Source organism: Globicephala melas, chromosome 1, assembly GCF_963455315.2.
Source record: "Globicephala melas chromosome 1, mGloMel1.2, whole genome shotgun sequence".
Lineage (NCBI taxonomy): Eukaryota > Metazoa > Chordata > Mammalia > Artiodactyla > Delphinidae > Globicephala > Globicephala melas.
The window spans coordinates 90065977-90083899 of NC_083314.1; the positions used below are offsets into that span (position 1 = coordinate 90065977).

The 17923-nt window shown below is 42.6% G+C and overlaps 1 protein-coding gene across 5 annotated transcripts in view; it reads right to left on the reverse strand.

Moving 5' to 3' along the window:
• Positions 1–9591: 9591 nt before the first annotated feature.
• The window catches only part of RAP1A (RAP1A, member of RAS oncogene family), a 74038-nt gene continuing 65706 nt past the window's right edge, over positions 9592–17923 (reverse strand). For all 5 annotated transcript variants that reach the window (XM_060301347.2, XM_030869023.3, XM_030869025.3 and 2 more), the window contains 2 exons: positions 16500–16615; positions 9592–10285 (listed from right to left, as the gene is read on the reverse strand). In XM_060301347.2, coding sequence (XP_060157330.1) covers positions 16529–16615 — 87 coding nt within the window. In that variant the 3' untranslated portion in view covers positions 9592–10285; positions 16500–16528. The remainder of the gene's footprint in view (positions 10286–16499; positions 16616–17923) is intronic.

Genomic DNA, 17923 nt, shown 5'->3' on the forward strand with positions numbered 1-17923 from the left:
GATACAGGAATGTGGAGGGGGGGAGCCATGTGTAAGGGGAAGTAGTGGAAGGAAGCTGAGAGAAATTGACAGCTTAATGCTGCCCCTGGGGCTCATTTTATGGTTAATTAGGACATGCAAATAAGCTGGAAGTTCATTTGATACCCTCCCTGGCATGGGGTCCGCCTCACACCTGGCCCACTTCCCTGGCAGGTACCGGGGTCCCCTGATTGGCTCAGGCATCTGCTCAGGACCCCACCTGTTTCCCTGTGGCCCTGAGACCAGTGTGTGTCTGTAGATGATCCCTGGCCACAAGCAGGAACTAGAAGAGTCCCTGTGGCCGGAGGGCCTGCCTAGTCCCCTTCCTTTCTCTTCCCATCCCTTCAGCCCTGGGACCCCTCTTTCCCAGAGGGTCCCTCTTCCTCAAGCACTTCCGCTGCACCACCCCTCAGGTGGAGAGCCGAACTCAAACTTGCCCCGAGGACCAGAGACCTGGCTCAGCTCTGTCCCCGCCACATGGCCCTGTTCCGCAGAGCGCTGTGGCAAGCGGGGGCGCCCCCATCTTTCCCGAGTCACAGCAACACTTCCTACAGGGCCTCCCTAAAGCGGGAGCACAGCCTGTCTCTCGGCGGGTATCTGGCTCTCAGTGCCCGCCAGGTGCCTTCCCCAGCCAGGGCAGTCACGGCACTTCTGCCGGCACCCGGGCATGGGCACTGGATTCCGGAGCCAAACAGGATAGGAGACCCACTTGCCCGTCACTGTGTAAGATAGAGTGGGTGGCTTAACCTCCCTGAGCCTCACTGTTCTTGGCGTGAAATGGTGAAAACACAGGGCTGCTGTGAGATGTGAAGGACGTGAGGCACCTCGGCCTCTAGAACCCAGCAGAAGCTCAGTATGTATCAGGTGAGCGACCATCCCTTCAGGCGCAGACCAAGTGACCCAGGGCAAAAAACACTGAAAGATCAAGAACAGCTTTCTCAGAGCCTTGGTCTCCTCTTCTGGCCCTATTACCTCACAGAACTGTAACAAGGATCAGAGAAGACAATAAGTGTGAACATGTTTTTGTACATTGTAAAAATATTACCCGGATGGGCTATTTGCCAAATGGCAAACAATTTACACTTTTCCGTGGAAGGATATGTGTGTGCACGTGTGTAGGGGGCTGGGTACGGAGGGGCTGCAGCATAGGCTGAGCTCAGGAATGGTGCTTGAAGACCCCCCACTGCCTGAGGATGTGCTCTAGGGAGCACCCCCACCCCCGCCCGCTCCCTCACAGTAAACCCTCAGGGCCCGTGCATTCCTGGCAAGGACTAGAGAAGTGGACGAGCCAAGTTCTGATGGTTTTGAGGAGTCAGTGTCGCCACCCCACACTCTCACCCGCATCGCTCTCTGAAATCATCTTTGTGTTACTGGTCAGAGAGGCCTCCAAGGAACAAAGAGGGAGGGAGCCCTTCTCGGGCACCTACTCCTCAACACAACACTTGGGGCAAAAATAATCTGGCAGGGAGCCATGACTGCACCTCACACTCCACCTTTTCCCTGTATCTTGGCCAGGCTGGGCCCTGGGTCCGGGAGGGAGCAGGGTCTCTGACTCTCCACCAGGTCTCAGGCCACAGCTGCCGCACTTCTGCTCCCTGGCTTCCACTCCACTGAATCCATTCCCTGTACGCCCCTCTGGACCCATCCCTCAAGACAGCCACCCTGTTCCGGGGGCATAGGAATCACTGCCAAAAATGCCCTCCTGCGAGCTCTGCACCTCCGGCAGAAGCCCACCACGACCCAGCTCTGGGCTCTCCGCCCTGCCCCCTAGTTCTTCCCACTGGCCGGGGCGGGGCGGGGGGCAGGTTCAGGCACAGCAGATGCCACCTGGTTTTTGGGGGAGGTGCCCCCATCCAAGGGAAGAATCAGGTTTTGTTTCCCTGTTTCCCCCGCTCTGCACATGTTACTCCCCTGGCTGCTTTCCCTTTCCTCCTGTGCCTCCCCCTCAGGCCCCTTCCTCACCTCCCCCTGCCGACCAGAGGGCCCGCAGCTGCAAGGAAATGCTGCCTGGGCTCTGGGAGGACAGAGGAGGTGAAGGAAGTGTCTTCAAGATCCTGTGACTTCATCCTCATTGGGCCTGTCTTCCGTGGGTGTCTGGAGGCCCAGTCCTTCCCAACAGACCCCAATGGACTTTCTCAGCCTTACTTCTGGGCACTTCCCACCCCCCAACTTGATGCTCCAGGGAGGTGAGCACTTTGCTCCAAGCTTGGGGTTTTTATGCCTCTAGGTCTTTGCATTGCTGTTTCCCCACTGCCTCTGCCCGGCTGACCTGTTAACGCACCTTTCACTCTGCAGTTCAGAGGGCATCTCTTCTGCGAAGCCCTCTCCAGGGGCTTTATCTGTGCCTGTACCCAACCACAGGAATTACTTTGTAAGTCACCCTAGCAACTCCTCTCCCACCACTCCTGTACCTCCAGCACCGCGGAGCACAGGGCTCTCGACGCGACCTCCACTCCTCAGAGTGAACCCTCTGCTGAGCCCGGCTCCTGCATCTCCTGCTTTAGGCAAGACCAGCAGTCAAGGCCCCTCAGCTGCCTCCCCAGGCCCACTTCTCACTCAACTCCTCAGTCCACTCCCCAGGAGAGGGGAGCTGGGGCCAACATCACTTTCAAGAGAGTAAACTCCCCAACCTGAGCCCCCCTCCCCAAGCTGTTGTGTGTTGCCCTCTGTCTCTGGCCCGTTGCTTTGGCGTCTCCACCCTAGCTCTCCAGGCCAATTCTACTGTAACACGGGCTGTCTGAGGAGCCCTGGCCCTCCCCCTCCCACCCAGCTCCCTGCCCCTGGCATGCTGTCATCCGGCCGCCCAGAGCTCAGGTCCTGCAGATGACCGCAGCCACTTGTCTTCCATGCCTGCTCAATCCCAGTGGCTCCCTCTTTCCATCCTGGAGGACATCGCTTTTACCCCAGCCTCCAAGTTTTATCCCCTTCTACTTGCTCCCTCCCAACAGGTCGTCCTGACCTGGCTCATCCCCTTGTCCTTTTTGGCAACAACATCTGGCCCCAGCCTTACCCTACCATAGGAGTTTTTCTTAACCTGCTTTGCCAGGGATCCCCGCCCCTGCTGGGGACATCGAGTCTGCTAGATTCTGCCTCCCCCATTGTGATTGTGGAGGGTCAGGGTGGGGCAAGGGGGAAGGAAGTTGAGAGCTGGGTGCTCAGCGCCTTCCCTCCCTCCAGCCCCACTACTGGCCACACTCCAGACATTGTCTCCCAGCAAGGCAGCATGCGTATCAGTCGTTTGTGTAGAAGTGGTGGGAAAGGGGAGGGTATCAGGCATAAAAAGTTTTCTAAAAGCAAGAAGTAGCAACATTTGGAGGTTCCTCCAAATGGTGTTCAAGTACAGCAACTGAAATCCCTGCATAGACTCTGCTCCTCAGGCAGAAGTGCCAAGGCTGGTGACTTCATCCCGGACGGCCACCAAGTAGTCACTCAAAGCCTCCTACGTGCACTGCCTAGGGACGGGCCTAGGGAGCTTCCTCCTCATCACAGGGAGCACCGGGCAGACTGACTCAAGCAGGTGTTAGAATCCCCGATCTGAGGTTCCAAGCATCTGTTCAAATAAGTCAATTTATATTCCAGAAAATACGGGGTTAGGGGACTGTATCAGTGATTTCAAAGGCCCAAAGAATTCCAAAGCTCCTGGTCTTGGCTTCGGGACCCTACAGGGAACATAGGGATCAAATATCTTCTTTAAACTTCTCCATTAAATGTATCCCCTCCCAGGCAAGGCAGACAGGGCCCAGTGCCTAATCCCACAATTCCAAGTCCTACTTTCCGTAATGGGAAGACTGCATGCTTAACGCCGCTCCTTCAAACTCCCCAACCCACCCACCTAGAGAGATACTAGTGATGCAAAGGGCAAGGGAGACGGGGGCTACAGAAGTGTGGCTTGGCTTTCACCCGCAAGGGAAGGCCTGAATGATGGGGTCTTGGTGGGAAAGTTGGCACCTACCCAATAGGAGTGGATTAAGGGAAAGAGCCTTCTTAATCAAAATGGTAGATCCCCAGGGAAAGGAAGGGGCTGAAGGGCCAGAGGGGCTGCTGTCTCCTGCTGTGAAGTAACAGTAAAGAAAGGAAAACTTGGGAGGGTGTGAAGGTGGGAACTAATTACCCACCCTGTAGGTACCAAAGGGTCTGAGGGGAGAATTATGTCAAGTGAAGCAGAGGAATACAGAGCAAAAAAAAAAGCCTTTTCTCTTAAATCCTCCCTAACATCTTGGAATGCCGAAGTGTTAATGCTGGTTCCCTTCTAAACGGAGCTTTTGTTTGGGAATGATCACAACGATAAGCCTCAGAGATCATCGTCATTAGAGAAAGAGGGAGAATGGAGTGCGATATGAAGCCTGGGAAGACCACTAGAATCCGTGGGGAGTAGGCCTTATAACCTCGAAATCGCCAATCCTCCTCACTTCTGAAATCCCCCCATCCCTGTCCTCTCCAAGTCTCACCCAGAGGATGCTATGCGCTTGTTATTTGCTTAGCTCAACCTACTAGTTGCTGACTTCTTGTTTCAAGGCCTGTCATGATAGGGCTCCAGCCTCTTCTCTCCACATTAACACCAACTGAAACTAGATCACTCCTGGTTCCTGTTTCCTGCGCTTGCTTTTTCCTGCAATCTGCCTGTAACACCTGTTGAAAATTCCACCCTTTAAAGCCTGGTTCAACTCCCCTCTCTGGAAGCATTTCAGATCTCCCAGAACAGAAAGCACCTGTCTCTTCTGTCTCATGCTACTTTGCTTAAAACTTCTTCATGGTACCTTTTATTAGTTCCTTGTAACCTACCAGTTTCTATCCCACATAGTGTTTGCCTTCTGCCACTGTAGCCGCCCATGCTCCTATCTGGGTCAGCTTCTTCCCTTACACGCCTCCTCAGTGGACCACTCCTATTAGCACACAAACATGCACTGTTTCATCCAGCTCAACAGTAATCCATGCCTGACATCTCCACTGTCTTTCTTTCCGTTTTCTCCTACACCTACTCCAGACACTGTCCCCTACCACTCCACTGACAGCCCGTCAAGGTCACCAGTGACCTCCGTGTTCTCCTTTGCTAATTCTTCGTCTCCCAACCTCATGACAGAATCCTTGGATCGCTTCTGTCTATACTCAACCCTGGTGATCCTATTCAGCTTCATGTTCTTAAATATTAAATGTAAGCCTCCTGTCCAGACCTCTTCCTCTGAATTCCAGACTCATATCCAACCACCTATCGTACAACTCTAGAATGTGACACACTTTTCACACTTAGTATGTTCAAAGTCGAATTCCTGACCCCCTCCCTCTGCCCCTTCCAAACCCGCTCCTGTCATAATCTTCACTACCTTACTGGCCAAAAATCTTGGAGTCATCTATGACTCTCTCTCTCTCTCTCTCTCTCTCTCTCTCTCTCTCTCACTCACACACACACACACACTCACTCTCTCTCTCTCTCTCCATGTGTCAGCATTTCCTGTTGGCTCCACTTTCCTACCTGATTATTCAGTACCCTAACTGGCCTCTCTGCTTCCATCCTGGGCCCTCTATAGGCTATTCCTAAATAGTATTCCTTATGGTAGGCCGAGTCAGACCATGTTTTATCCTCTGCCAAAAGCTCTTTCGTGGACTCCACTCAGTAAATGCGGAAGGAAGTGTCTTCCCCCATCCCACTACCTCTCTGTTACCTCCTATTACTCTCCTCCTTGATCCCTCTGCTCCAGCCACACTGGCCTCCTTGCTGATCCTTCAACACACCAGGCATATGTCCACCTTATGGCATCTGCAGACCCTTCCCACTGCATGGAAGGCTGTGCTTTCCCCCAGGCAGGTGTATGGGCTACATATTTCCAATATTTATGCAAGAGCAACTTCAGTGAAACCTAAACCTGTGACCCACTACCACCACATTCCTTCTGCCCAGCACTCTTGCCCCTTTACACTGCTTAACTCTTCTGCATAGTACACACACACACACACACACACACAGCTTTTGCCACTTGCCAGAAACTCCACGAGGGAAGGGATGAAGGGATTTTGGTTTGTATTATTCCCCGATGTAGCCCCAACACGCAGACCAGCACCTGGCATACAGCAGAGGCACAATAACTATTTGCTGGTAGGCCTAGAAGGATCATGCCTTGTTCTGCTTTGTAAGCCCTACAAGAACTTTTACATGGTTAAAAGTAGGCACAAGAACTTGCATTTGGTTAAGTTTAAAAAAATGCACTGAAAACAACAGCTCAAAATAAGAGTCACATCACTGCTTAAAATGGGAAGGTTTATTAAGGTTTTTCCTCCAAACGAACAGCCAAGCCCATGCTTCTTAAGAGAAGCGATTAGCAGGAAATGTATGTCACACCTTGGGCCCAGAACCACAGGAAGCTTCTTAACAAGCCAAAGAACTTGCATCCCCAATTCACTTTTAAAGCTCTTGTTGATGTCTGCAAAACAGAATCCATGTTGCCTCCCAGAAAACAGAACTAGGCACCCAGTTCAAAGTCTCCAGCTGTTCTCAACAAGAGTATTTAGGCAAGATATGGCATTAAATAAGTGCACTACACACTCAACACATTCAACAAACCCAAGATGAGGTTATAGTAAGAAAAATCCATGTTCAATGCAATGTCTATGCTACATTTTCAAGAATAACTTGCATGTTTTTACATTTTTGGGGAATAGAAATGCTAAAAGCTGGGTGGTTAGACTGCCTCAAAGCTCACATTCATTTCCTCCCCGGCAAGATGGGCTCCTTCCAGATCCTGGACAAGCACCCAAACCACTCTGCCCTTTTAAGTTTGGAGCTGAGTCAAGAGGGGCTATTTTAACACACATTTAAGTAGCACCTTAAATAAGTACAAGACCCAAACAAAACAAAAGGTTATTTTACAAGTTATTTTCCTCCTCCGAATACCTGACAATTTCTTCACACTTTGGTTTCACTACACACATATTTATGAGTGTATTTTACGCCCTCTAACATTCTACTATGATTGCTTACAAAGGAAAATACTGAGGTAATCTTTGTATCTTTCTGTCCCTCAGTCCTGAAAACAAAAATCGGATACGTGAACTGACAAATATATGTGTACCTATGAGGATAATGAGGCAAACTATTTGAAATTGGGCAGGTCCAGAAAATGCAGAATGTTCATATGTGGAGACAAGCAGCCTCAGACCAAGTAACCTATGTTCATAAAGTTGGTAATAAAGATCAGTATCTTCCCAAGCATTGACTTTTTCCAAGTACATTCTAACTCCAAAGATGCACACGGTTTCACCAAGGAGTAAAAGGCAGCCGGCTATGATGGCAAACCAAGCTGCCAAATACAGGTTCGTTCAAAGTTGTAGGGAAGAGAAAAACACACCAATATCCATCTCTCTCTAAACATTCCTAAGAGAATTTGCCCTGTGGCCACAGTTCAATGAATTACAATGCTATTCATATCTCTGACGAATTTCTTATATCTTCTCTGCCCAATTAAACTGCAAACTCTTGAGGGAGGGCCTTCACACCTCTTTGTGAGGCACACAGTATTTATAGAATAGATGGCTTGAATATCTACTTTTAATTCAATGGTAGAAGTGTTAACTGATACTGAAGCTCCCCCTGGTGGAGGGTAAAATTATAGATTATGTATTAACTTAGTTTCCAAAACTAAGATTGTTTGGGGACACTATGAAGCCATTAAAGTTGTTCGTATTCTAGTGGAAAAAAGCAAACTACCGACTGTGACATCAAGCCTCCTTTAAAGTAGATATTACTCATATAACCAAAGTTAATATACTTTAAATAGCCATAAATACTGGTACGGTGTCAGTTCTTCAATATTCACCATATGAGATTCATATAATATCCTTGAGGACTTTTTGATTTTTCTGCTATAAAAATATATCGTATTTTCAGGCACCCTCCCCTCTGGAACCAAGACTCAGGACTTCACATAGGGACAATATAAAAGCACACCTATCTCACTTTCTGACAGGATACCTTTCCATCTTGCTCAGCAATGGCAGACTTCTTTGAGATAACAATGCATGTCTCTGAATTCAGCTGGTCCTGCTCTGCACACTACTGTGTGCCACAAGGGCATTTTTCTTCACAGTTCTACCTTTATCCCAAGTAGACTGTGTAAGATGTAACAAAGAAATCCAGTACCCGTCGTCTTTTCCTACCATGTCCTAAAACAGAGGACATCGAGTTATGCTCCTAGTCAAGCAGACTGTAACTTGGGAGTTCTTCTTATTTAAAATAATTCCTACTTAATCTGGCAAATAACGACACAATCTATGTAACAGGTAATATTTAGAAATGTTTGCTCGCTTATGAGATGGTTATCTATGATTTTAAGTCCAAAGGAATGTTTGAGAGGTGAGTTTCAAAGCAGAATGACTTTAGAGGACCTTAAAATATGCTACACTGACCTGGACAGACTGGCCCTAATGCTTCACTTATTTTTTTTTTTAATTTATTGCATTTATGAGATTTTTGGCCCCTCAGTCCCAGACATATGTATAACTGAATCAGTAGAAGGTAAGTATTAGGTAACTAAGTTTATTAGAAACTTAAAATAATACAATTTCCAAATTTTCTTTTTACAATATTTTAACATTTTCTCAGGTTGGTCAGAGATTACATTTGAAATCTGATCTTTAAATTTCAATTTAGTAACTGATGGGGCTGACCACACTCCTAGGAAGTCTCAACAAGGCATGAACACTACTTCACACCTAGTTGCAACGAGACAGCATCTAGATCCCTGAGCAATGATTTAGACTTTCTAGGACTGGTTTCCTCCTCAACATTCAGGGACAAGGCACAGGGTTTCCTAAGCTTGTTTCTTTCCTTCTCTAGCACTTAAGTGGCTAACAAGCTGTTCTGCTCTACCTCTATGGTGTACATAAGTCATATCACCCTAGGTCCATGTCCTACTTAAGCCCCACTTTTTGTAAAAAACAGAAAAAAAAACTGGGAAGGAAAGGAAAAGCACCACTATATAGCCAGCTAAAAATTTAACTTAGCAATCTTTTCCATATGACTACCACTATACTACTTCATATACAGTTGAAGAAAAAGCAACTGACACATCCTTTATATGCTTTTTCACTTTTACCCACTTCTCTTAGATTCTTCGATCTATTATAAAGCAAACTTGAAAATATTTACATAACATTTCATTGGTGGACTTATACTCAACAAATTAACAATGGCAAAATGATTCCCTTGAAATTACAACCTGTGGAAGACTTGAAGTAGTAAAAGTTAAACCCTGATACAGTAGTAAACTTATCTTTTTACATATAAAAATAATACACAGTGGGATATTTTATTCAATAAGATACAATCTTTAAGATCAAGAGAGAATATACAAAACTATTGTATGTAGTCTGATGTATTTTACTGTATAATAGGAATAAATATATATAGAACAGAAAGTGCGAGGTCTGTTTGTAGAGAAATCACCATTTACTTAGGGGTTTAAAGCCAAGTGTTCTGCAGGTACCAGCCAGGAAGGAGCTACTGCTGCATTTAAAACAATGTGATCATTATAAAATAAAGGCCTTAAATCTATAAACAATAACAAAAACACACAAACCAAATGAAAATGTACTAAAATTTAATCATCCATAAAAGCTGTAATTTAATCTGACAGTAAAACACAAGAAGCAATATTAGAGGTGGTTTAGTATATTATATATTTTAGCTTTGAAAGCCATAGAAATCAGTTATCCCAGTTTTTTTCTCTATAAAAGACCCATTTTTCCAAAGCATTATGCACAAACAATTTTAATTAGAATATAATGACAGAATGATATTTCATAATTTTTTAAATATAAAATGAAGTCAATGACTCAAAAAAGTTATCTGCTGCAATGAGTCTGAGGGGAAATTTTCATAATCTATATCATTACAGATATAAAGTATAATGGTTCAACTTTTTAGTGCTTGACAGGGAGGAAACATGATAAAAAGGTCAATATGAAATCATTTGATTATAGTAGCAATATCTAACATTTGAAATGCATCCATGCTCTTTTGTATAATCATATTAGAGTCAAGTATATTTATTTTCACATCTGTTATAACTGCTATTGCAAAGGAGAAATACTATTGTCTTATTTTCCAAGAGATATACACAGAGCAATTCTTTTCTCCAGGGAACTTGTGCAAACCAATATAAGATCTAAACTCTTCACATAATATATAAAACAGGAGAAGCCTCTTCAGATTTATTTTTTGAAGTCTGGAATGCTGGCACTTTCCAATTAGGCAACAGTTCTTCATTCCTGTAATCTAGAACATTGAATAGATACAGATATATATATACTGATATATATGGTTAACCTTGATGTCAGAAGATGATAGTAAATAAGTAGCTACATAATAATACAGAGAGAAATAATGATTTTGGCTGATCATTATTAGATAACTAAATTATATTAAACATATATAGTAACAAGGCTATTTTAAACTCCCTTTAAAAATGTTTAAAAAATAGTTTTATTGTACTTAGTGTTTCACAATATATCTGGCAGTCCTGTCTGTAAAGAGGAAAACAGTGATTATTTCATTTCTACCCCAGTATCATCTTATTTTTAAAGGTTCCTTTTCCACTAAGGAAACAACTCATGCCTGCATCAACTTCCCAATGGAAATTCTTTATTCAACCATTTTATGATTATTTATATTAGGGTTACCTATTCCAATTCAGGCTAGGACAAGAAGAAACGATACAGAAAGAGCTGATGCCCATTTTCAAGGGCAGAAGACTCAAAGTTAGGTTTACTGCTCAGCAGAAAAGAATTAGGTTAAAGGAATAATTTCCTGAAGATGAATTTCTTTCCTCAGTTTAAAAAAGTAGGACATATTAGAAAGAGACTAACACGCTTCAGTATGATTTTGCCTAACGGCTAGGGCTAGGTAAGCTGCCCTTAAGGTTCACATACCCTTACTAAAACCATTTATAGTGGCTATTTAAATTTATTCCATATCTCAGTACTTCTTAAATGGGATCAACATAGCACTTCAAGTCTATAATCACAGCAAAATGCTCTGCAAAGTATTCTGATTACTAAGTAACCTATTATTTGGTATTATCAAATATGCACAGAGATCTCAGGTAACATTAAATATATTGTAAGCTGAATTACCTATCAGAGCCTAAGAATTTATGCAACCAGGATGAAAGTCTTATTTCTAGATTTAGGTCAAGATTTCTTTCCTCTAAGGTAACACTCATAGTAGTACACTGTAGGGTGTACGTGAATGAATCTGCCCAATAGGCCAGGAGACGGCACCTCTTCCTTTAGACATAAGCTAAAAGGACATTTTCTGAGAACTGGACATTAAACGAGAGTCAGCTAAGATAATGATAAAAATGAGCCAGTCAGGGGCTTCCCTGGTAGTGCACTGGTTCAGAATCCGCCTGCCAATGCAGGGGACACGGGTTCAAGCCCTGGTCCGGGAAGATCCTACATGCCATGGAGCAACGAAGCCTGTGCGCCACAACTACTGAGCCCCGCACTCTAGAGCCTGCAAGCCACAACTACTGAGCCCATGTGCCACAACTACTGAAGCCCACGCTCCACAACAAGAGAAGCCACCACAATGAGAGGCCTGCACACCACAACGAAGAGTAGCCCCCGCTCGCCGCAACTAGAGAAAGCCCATGCACAGCAACGAAGAACCAAAGCAGCCCAAAAAAAAAAAAAAAGCCAGACAACTAACTGTAGAAGAGTTAAATACATTTCAGAACAGGAACTGGAGTTCTCATTTTTTTCTACCTTTGTACCCTTACCTAAAGAAACACAAATACTATCAACTTTAACAATAATCACCTTCAAGGAGCTGATGATTTATAGTTACTGACTCAAGATTTCACTAAAAGCCTAAGCAAGCATTTGGCCAGAAGCTGTTTTTCCAAAATCTCACTATCCAGAGGCAATCTGTGACCTTTACTCCTTTCTGTCTATTTTCCCTCTACTTCATTTCAAAAAGGGGTACAATTACTCAGTTGTTTCCCCTAAGAGAGTTTCATTCATATCTCTAAGGAAGCACATATTAGTTAATTTGATGCTCCAGAAGATGTAATCTACTAAACAGACCCAAGAGACCTACAAGAGTTTTAGCACAACCAACTCTCCTCTAAGCGGACCCAGTTTAGTAACAGTCCCATAATTAGCATCAAATTACATCATAAATCCACTCCATGAAAGTATTCTTTTATGGTAATGTTTACAGAGTTGATGAACATAAGTAAAAACTGTTCAGGGGATTTAAATATATAATTAAGGGAAAACAAATGGTCCCACATGGCCTGGTTGCTTACGTGATAGGCAGCGATAGGCAGCTTCAATGCGGCCACTAATTTCTCTCCAATGGGTTCACTTAATGAAAACTTAAGTGGTACTTAAAGTTGACTACTACCTACAGACCTATAGAAGAAACATTTGAAAGACGTCAACCCACACCTGAGAGGAAATGACTTCTAAAACTACACTGACATACCAACACACATCCAGCAGAATGGCTCAAGTTACAAAGACTGACAATACCAAATTTGGGGAGGATGTGGAACTCGTAAACTGCTAGTAGGTGTGTAAACTGGTACAACTACTTGGAAAAATTTCTTAGCAGTATCCACCAAAGCTACCACATATATAGTGTATAGTCTGGCCATTTCATTCATACACACACACACACACACATACACACACACACACCAAACAGAAATGCATGCACATGTACATAAAGACTTGTACAAGAAAGTGCACAGGACAGCTTCATCTACCACAGGGCAGACAGCAGAAGCAAGAAGAACTACAATCCTGAAGCCTGTGGAACAAAACCCACATTCACAGAAAGACAGACAAGATGAATAGGCAGAGGGCTATGTACCAGATGAAGGAACAAGACAAAACCCCAGAAAAACAACTAAATGAAGTGGAGATAGGCAACCTTCCAGAAAAAGAATTCAGAATAATGATAGTGAAGATGATCCAGGACCTCAGAAAAAGAACGGAGGCAAAGATCGAGAAGATGCAAGAAATGTTTAACAAAGACCTAGAAGAATTAAAGAACAAACAGACGAACAATACAATAACTGAAACGAAAACTACACTAGAAGGAATCAATAACTGAGGCAGAAGAACGGTAAGTGCCTGGAAGATAGAATGGTGGAATTCACTGCTGTGGAACAGAATAAAGAAAAAAGAATGAAAAGAAATGAAGACAGCCTAAGAGGCCTCTGGGACAACATTAAACGCAACAACATTCGCTTTATAGGGAGGGGTCCCAGAAGGAGAAGAGAGAGAGAAAGGACCAGAGAAAATATTTGAAGAGATTATAGTCAAAAACTTCCCTAACATGGGAAAGGAAATAGCCAACCAAGTCCAGAAAGCACAGCGACTCCCATACAGGATAAACCCAAGGAGAAACATGACGAGACACACAGTAATCAAATTGGCAAAAATTAAAGACAAAGAAAAATTATTGAAAGCAGCAGGGGAAAAATGACAAATAACATACAAGGGAACTCCCATAAAGTTCACAGCTGATTTCTCAGCAGAAACTCTACAAGCCAGAAGGGAGTGGCATGATATACGTAAAGTGATGAAAGGGAAGAACCTACAACCAAGATTACTCTACCCGGCAAGGATCTCATTCAAATTCGATAGAGAAATCAAAAGCTTTACAGACAAGCAAAAGCTAAGAGAATTCAGCACCACCAAACCAGCTCTACAACAAATGCTAAAGGAACTTCTGTAAGTGGGAAACACAAGAGAAGAAAAGGACCTACAAAAACAAACCCAAAACAATTAAGAAAATGGTCATAGGAACATACATATTGATAATTACCATAAACGTGAATGGATTAAATGCTCCAGGCAAAAGACACAAGCTTGCTGAATGGATACAAAAACAAGACCCATATATATGCTGTCTACAAGAGACCCACTTCAGACCTAGGGACTGAAAGTGAGGGGATGGAAAAAGATATTCCATGCAAATGGAAATCAAAAGAAAGCTGGAGTAGCAACACTCATTATCAGATACAATAGACTTTAAAATAAAGAATGTTACAAGAGACAAGGAAGGACACTACATAATGATCAAGGGATCAATCCAAGAAGAATCTATAACAATTATAAATATATATGCACCCAACATAGAGCACCTCAATACATAGGGCAACTGCTAACAGCTCTAAAAGAGGAAATTGACAGTAACACAATAATAGTGGGGGACTTTTAACACCTCACTTACACCAATGGACAGATCATTCAAACAGAAAATTAATAAGGAAACAGAAGCTTTAAATGACACAACAGACCAGATAGATTTAATTGATATTTATAGGACATTCCATCCAAAAACAGCAGATTACACTTTCTTCTCAAGTGTGCATGGAACATTCTCCAGGATAGATCACAGCTTGGCTCACAAAATCAAGCCTCAGTAAATTTAAGAAAATTGAAATCATATCAAGCATCTTTTCTGACCACAACACTATGAGATTAGAAATCAATTACAGGGAAAAAAAACGTAAAAAATACAAACACACGGAGGCTAAACAATACGTTACTAAATAACCAAGAGATCACTGAAGAAATCAAAGAGGAAATCAAAATATACCTAGAAACAAATGATAATGAAAATACGACGATCCAAAACCTATGGGATGCAGCAAAAGCAGTTCTAAGCCTACCTCAAGAAACAAGAGGAGTCTCAAATAAACAATCTTACCTTACACCTATCTAACCTTACATCTAAAGGAACTAGAGAAAGAAGAACAAACAGAACCCAAAGTTAGCAGAAGGAAAGAAATCATAAAGATTCAGAGCAGAAATAAATGAAATAGAAACAAAGAAAAAAATAGCAAAGATCAATAAAACTAAAAGCTGGTTCTCTGAGAAGATAAACAAAATTGATAAGCCATTAGCCAGACTCATCAAGAAAAAGAGGGAGAGGACTCAAGTCAATAAACTTAGAAATGAAAAAGAAGTTACAACAGACACCACAGAAATACAAAGCATCCTAAGGGACTACTTACTACAAGCAACTCTATGCCAATAAAATGGACAACCTGGAAGAAATGGACAAATTCTTAGAAAGCAATAGAAAATATGAACAGACCAATCAGAAGTAGTGAAATTGAAACTGTGATTAAAAATATTCCAACAAGGGCTTCCCTGGTGGCACAGTGGTTGGGAGTCCGCCTGCCGATGCAGGGGATACGGGTTCGTGCCCCGGTCCGGGAAGATCCCACATGCCGTGGAGCGGCTAGGCCCGTGAGCCATGGCTTCTGAGCCTGCGCGTCCGGAGCCTGTGCTCTGCAACGGGAGAGGCTACAACAGTGAGAGGCCCGCGTACCGTGCAAAAAAAAAAGAAAAAAAAAAAATTCCAACAAACAAAAGCTCAGGACCATATGGCTTCACAGGGGAATTCTATCAAACATTTAAAGAAGAGCTAACAACCATCCTTCTCAAACTCTCCCAAAACATTGCAGAGGAAGGCACACTCCCAAACCCATTCTATGAGGCCACCATCACCCTGATACCAAAACCAGACAAAGATACTACAAAAAGAGAAAATTACAGACCAATATCAATGATGAATATAGATGCAAAAATCCTCAACAAAATACTAGCAAACAGAATCCAACAGCACATTAAAAGGATCATACACCAGGATCAAGTGGGATATATCCCAGGGATGCAAGGATTCTTCAATATATGCAAATAAATCAGTGTGATACACCATATTAACAAATTGAAGAATAAAAACCGTATGATCATCTCAAAAAAAAAAAAAAAAGAAAAAGAAAAAATAGAAAGTGCACAGGCACCATACTTGTTCCTGGAAAGAACCCAAATGTCCATCAACAGCAGAATACATAAATATATTGCTAGTATAGTCATACAATAAAAATAAACTACTGCTGTATGCAACAAGGATTATTCTCAAAAACATTTTTGAGTGAAAGAAGCCACACATAAAATAACACATTAAGTGTTTTTGTTTCTGTTAAGTTCAGAGAGGCAAAACTAATCCATTGTGTCAGGAATCAGGGCTGGGATTACATCTGAGGAGGAATGACTATTACTGATATATATGTGTGCTCACTTTGAAATATTTCATCAAAAAAAAAATTTATTTTCAGATAAACCACTGTTCCACTTCAATTCAGCTTGAATTTCGGTGTGACCTTGGAAGGCTTTCTATTCATTGAACCACTATTGTTTGGACACCCATTCTGTACCAGGCACTGGGGATGTACTGGTGAGTAAAACAGACATGATCCTTGCCCTCCCTCAGACAGCTTAGAATCTCATGGAGAAAAAGACAAATTATCCAGTAGATGAACATATCTATAAGTTATATAAAACATTTACAAATTACAGAAGCCTGGAAATACCCTAAGAGGTGAAATGGGAAGTGGTTAATGTTGGGGAAAGCCCCAAATAAGAGGATGAGAAAGGTATCTGCTCTGCTTTTAGCATCTTACCTGGCTCAGAGCTGCTGCTTATTGTGGGTCTAAAGCAGCAGACATGATTTCTTTTTAGGCTTCTTCTTTTCCACTGGTGTTTTTCTATTTATCTGTCTGACCAGGTCATAAAATATCTAAATAAAAACAAGAAAAAGTACTTATTTAACCAATATTTGAGACCTTGTTCCACAAAACAATCTTGATTCTGTGAAATATTATTCTGCTCTTGGATCTGTATTTTGCTGCTTTGTATTTTGCTGCTTCTTAGAAACAGCAGGTTTCTAAGAAGCCTCAGCTGATTTTCAGTCAGGGTAAAGCACAACTTACCTACTTACAATGAGGGAAATACACTTGCTCTTAGAGATATTCAATAACAAATTAGTAAAAAGAATTAGTAGTGAAAAAAACAAGATAGTGAAGTGGAATCTTTGATGCTTCAAAAACCTAATTATTAAGAGAACAGTTAATGCTTCACTTATATCTTTATACTTGCTTTATTTTTAAAAAAGTTCAAACTTACAGAAAAGTTGCAGGTACCAAGAACTTATGTATTTCCTTCACCCATATTCACCAGTTAGTAATATTTTGCCAAATGTACATTTTTCCAAAGAAGAAATGCAGATGGCCAACAGGCACATAAAAAGATGCTCAACATCGCTCATCATCAGGGAAATGCAAATCAAAACCACAATGAGATATCACCTCACACCTGTTAGAATGGCAATTACCAAAAAGAACACAAATAACAAATGTTGATGAAGATGTGAAGAAAAGGGAACCCTCCTACACTGTTGGTGGGAATGTAAATTGGTGCAGCCACTGTGGAAAACAGTATGGAGGTTTCTCAAGAAAACGAAAAATAGAGCTACCATATGACCCAGCAATTCCACTCCTGGGTATATATCCAAAAAAACCCAAAAACACTAATTTGAAAAGACACATGCACCCCATGGGACTTCCCTGGTGGTCCAGTGGGTAACACTCCATGCTCCCAATTCAGGGGGCCCGGGTTCGATCCCTAGTCAGGAACTAGATCCCACACGCATGCTGCAACTAAGAGGTCCGCATGACGCAACTAAAAAAAAAGATCCCTAGTGCCACAACTAAGACCTGGCGCAGCCAAAGTAAGTAAGTAAAGAAGTAAATAAATAAATATTTTTAAAAAAGATACATGCACCCCAATGTTCATAGCAGCATTATTTGCAACTGCCAAGATATGGAAGTGTCCATCAACAGATGAATGAATAAAGAAGATGTGGTGTATATATACAATGGAATACTACTCTGCTATAAAGAACGAAATTTTGCCATTTGCAGCAACATGGATGGACTTAGAAGGCATTATGCTAAGTGAAATAAGTCAGACAAAGACAAATATTGTGTGATATCATTTATATGTGCAATCTAAAAAATACAACAAACTAGTGAATATAACAAAAAAG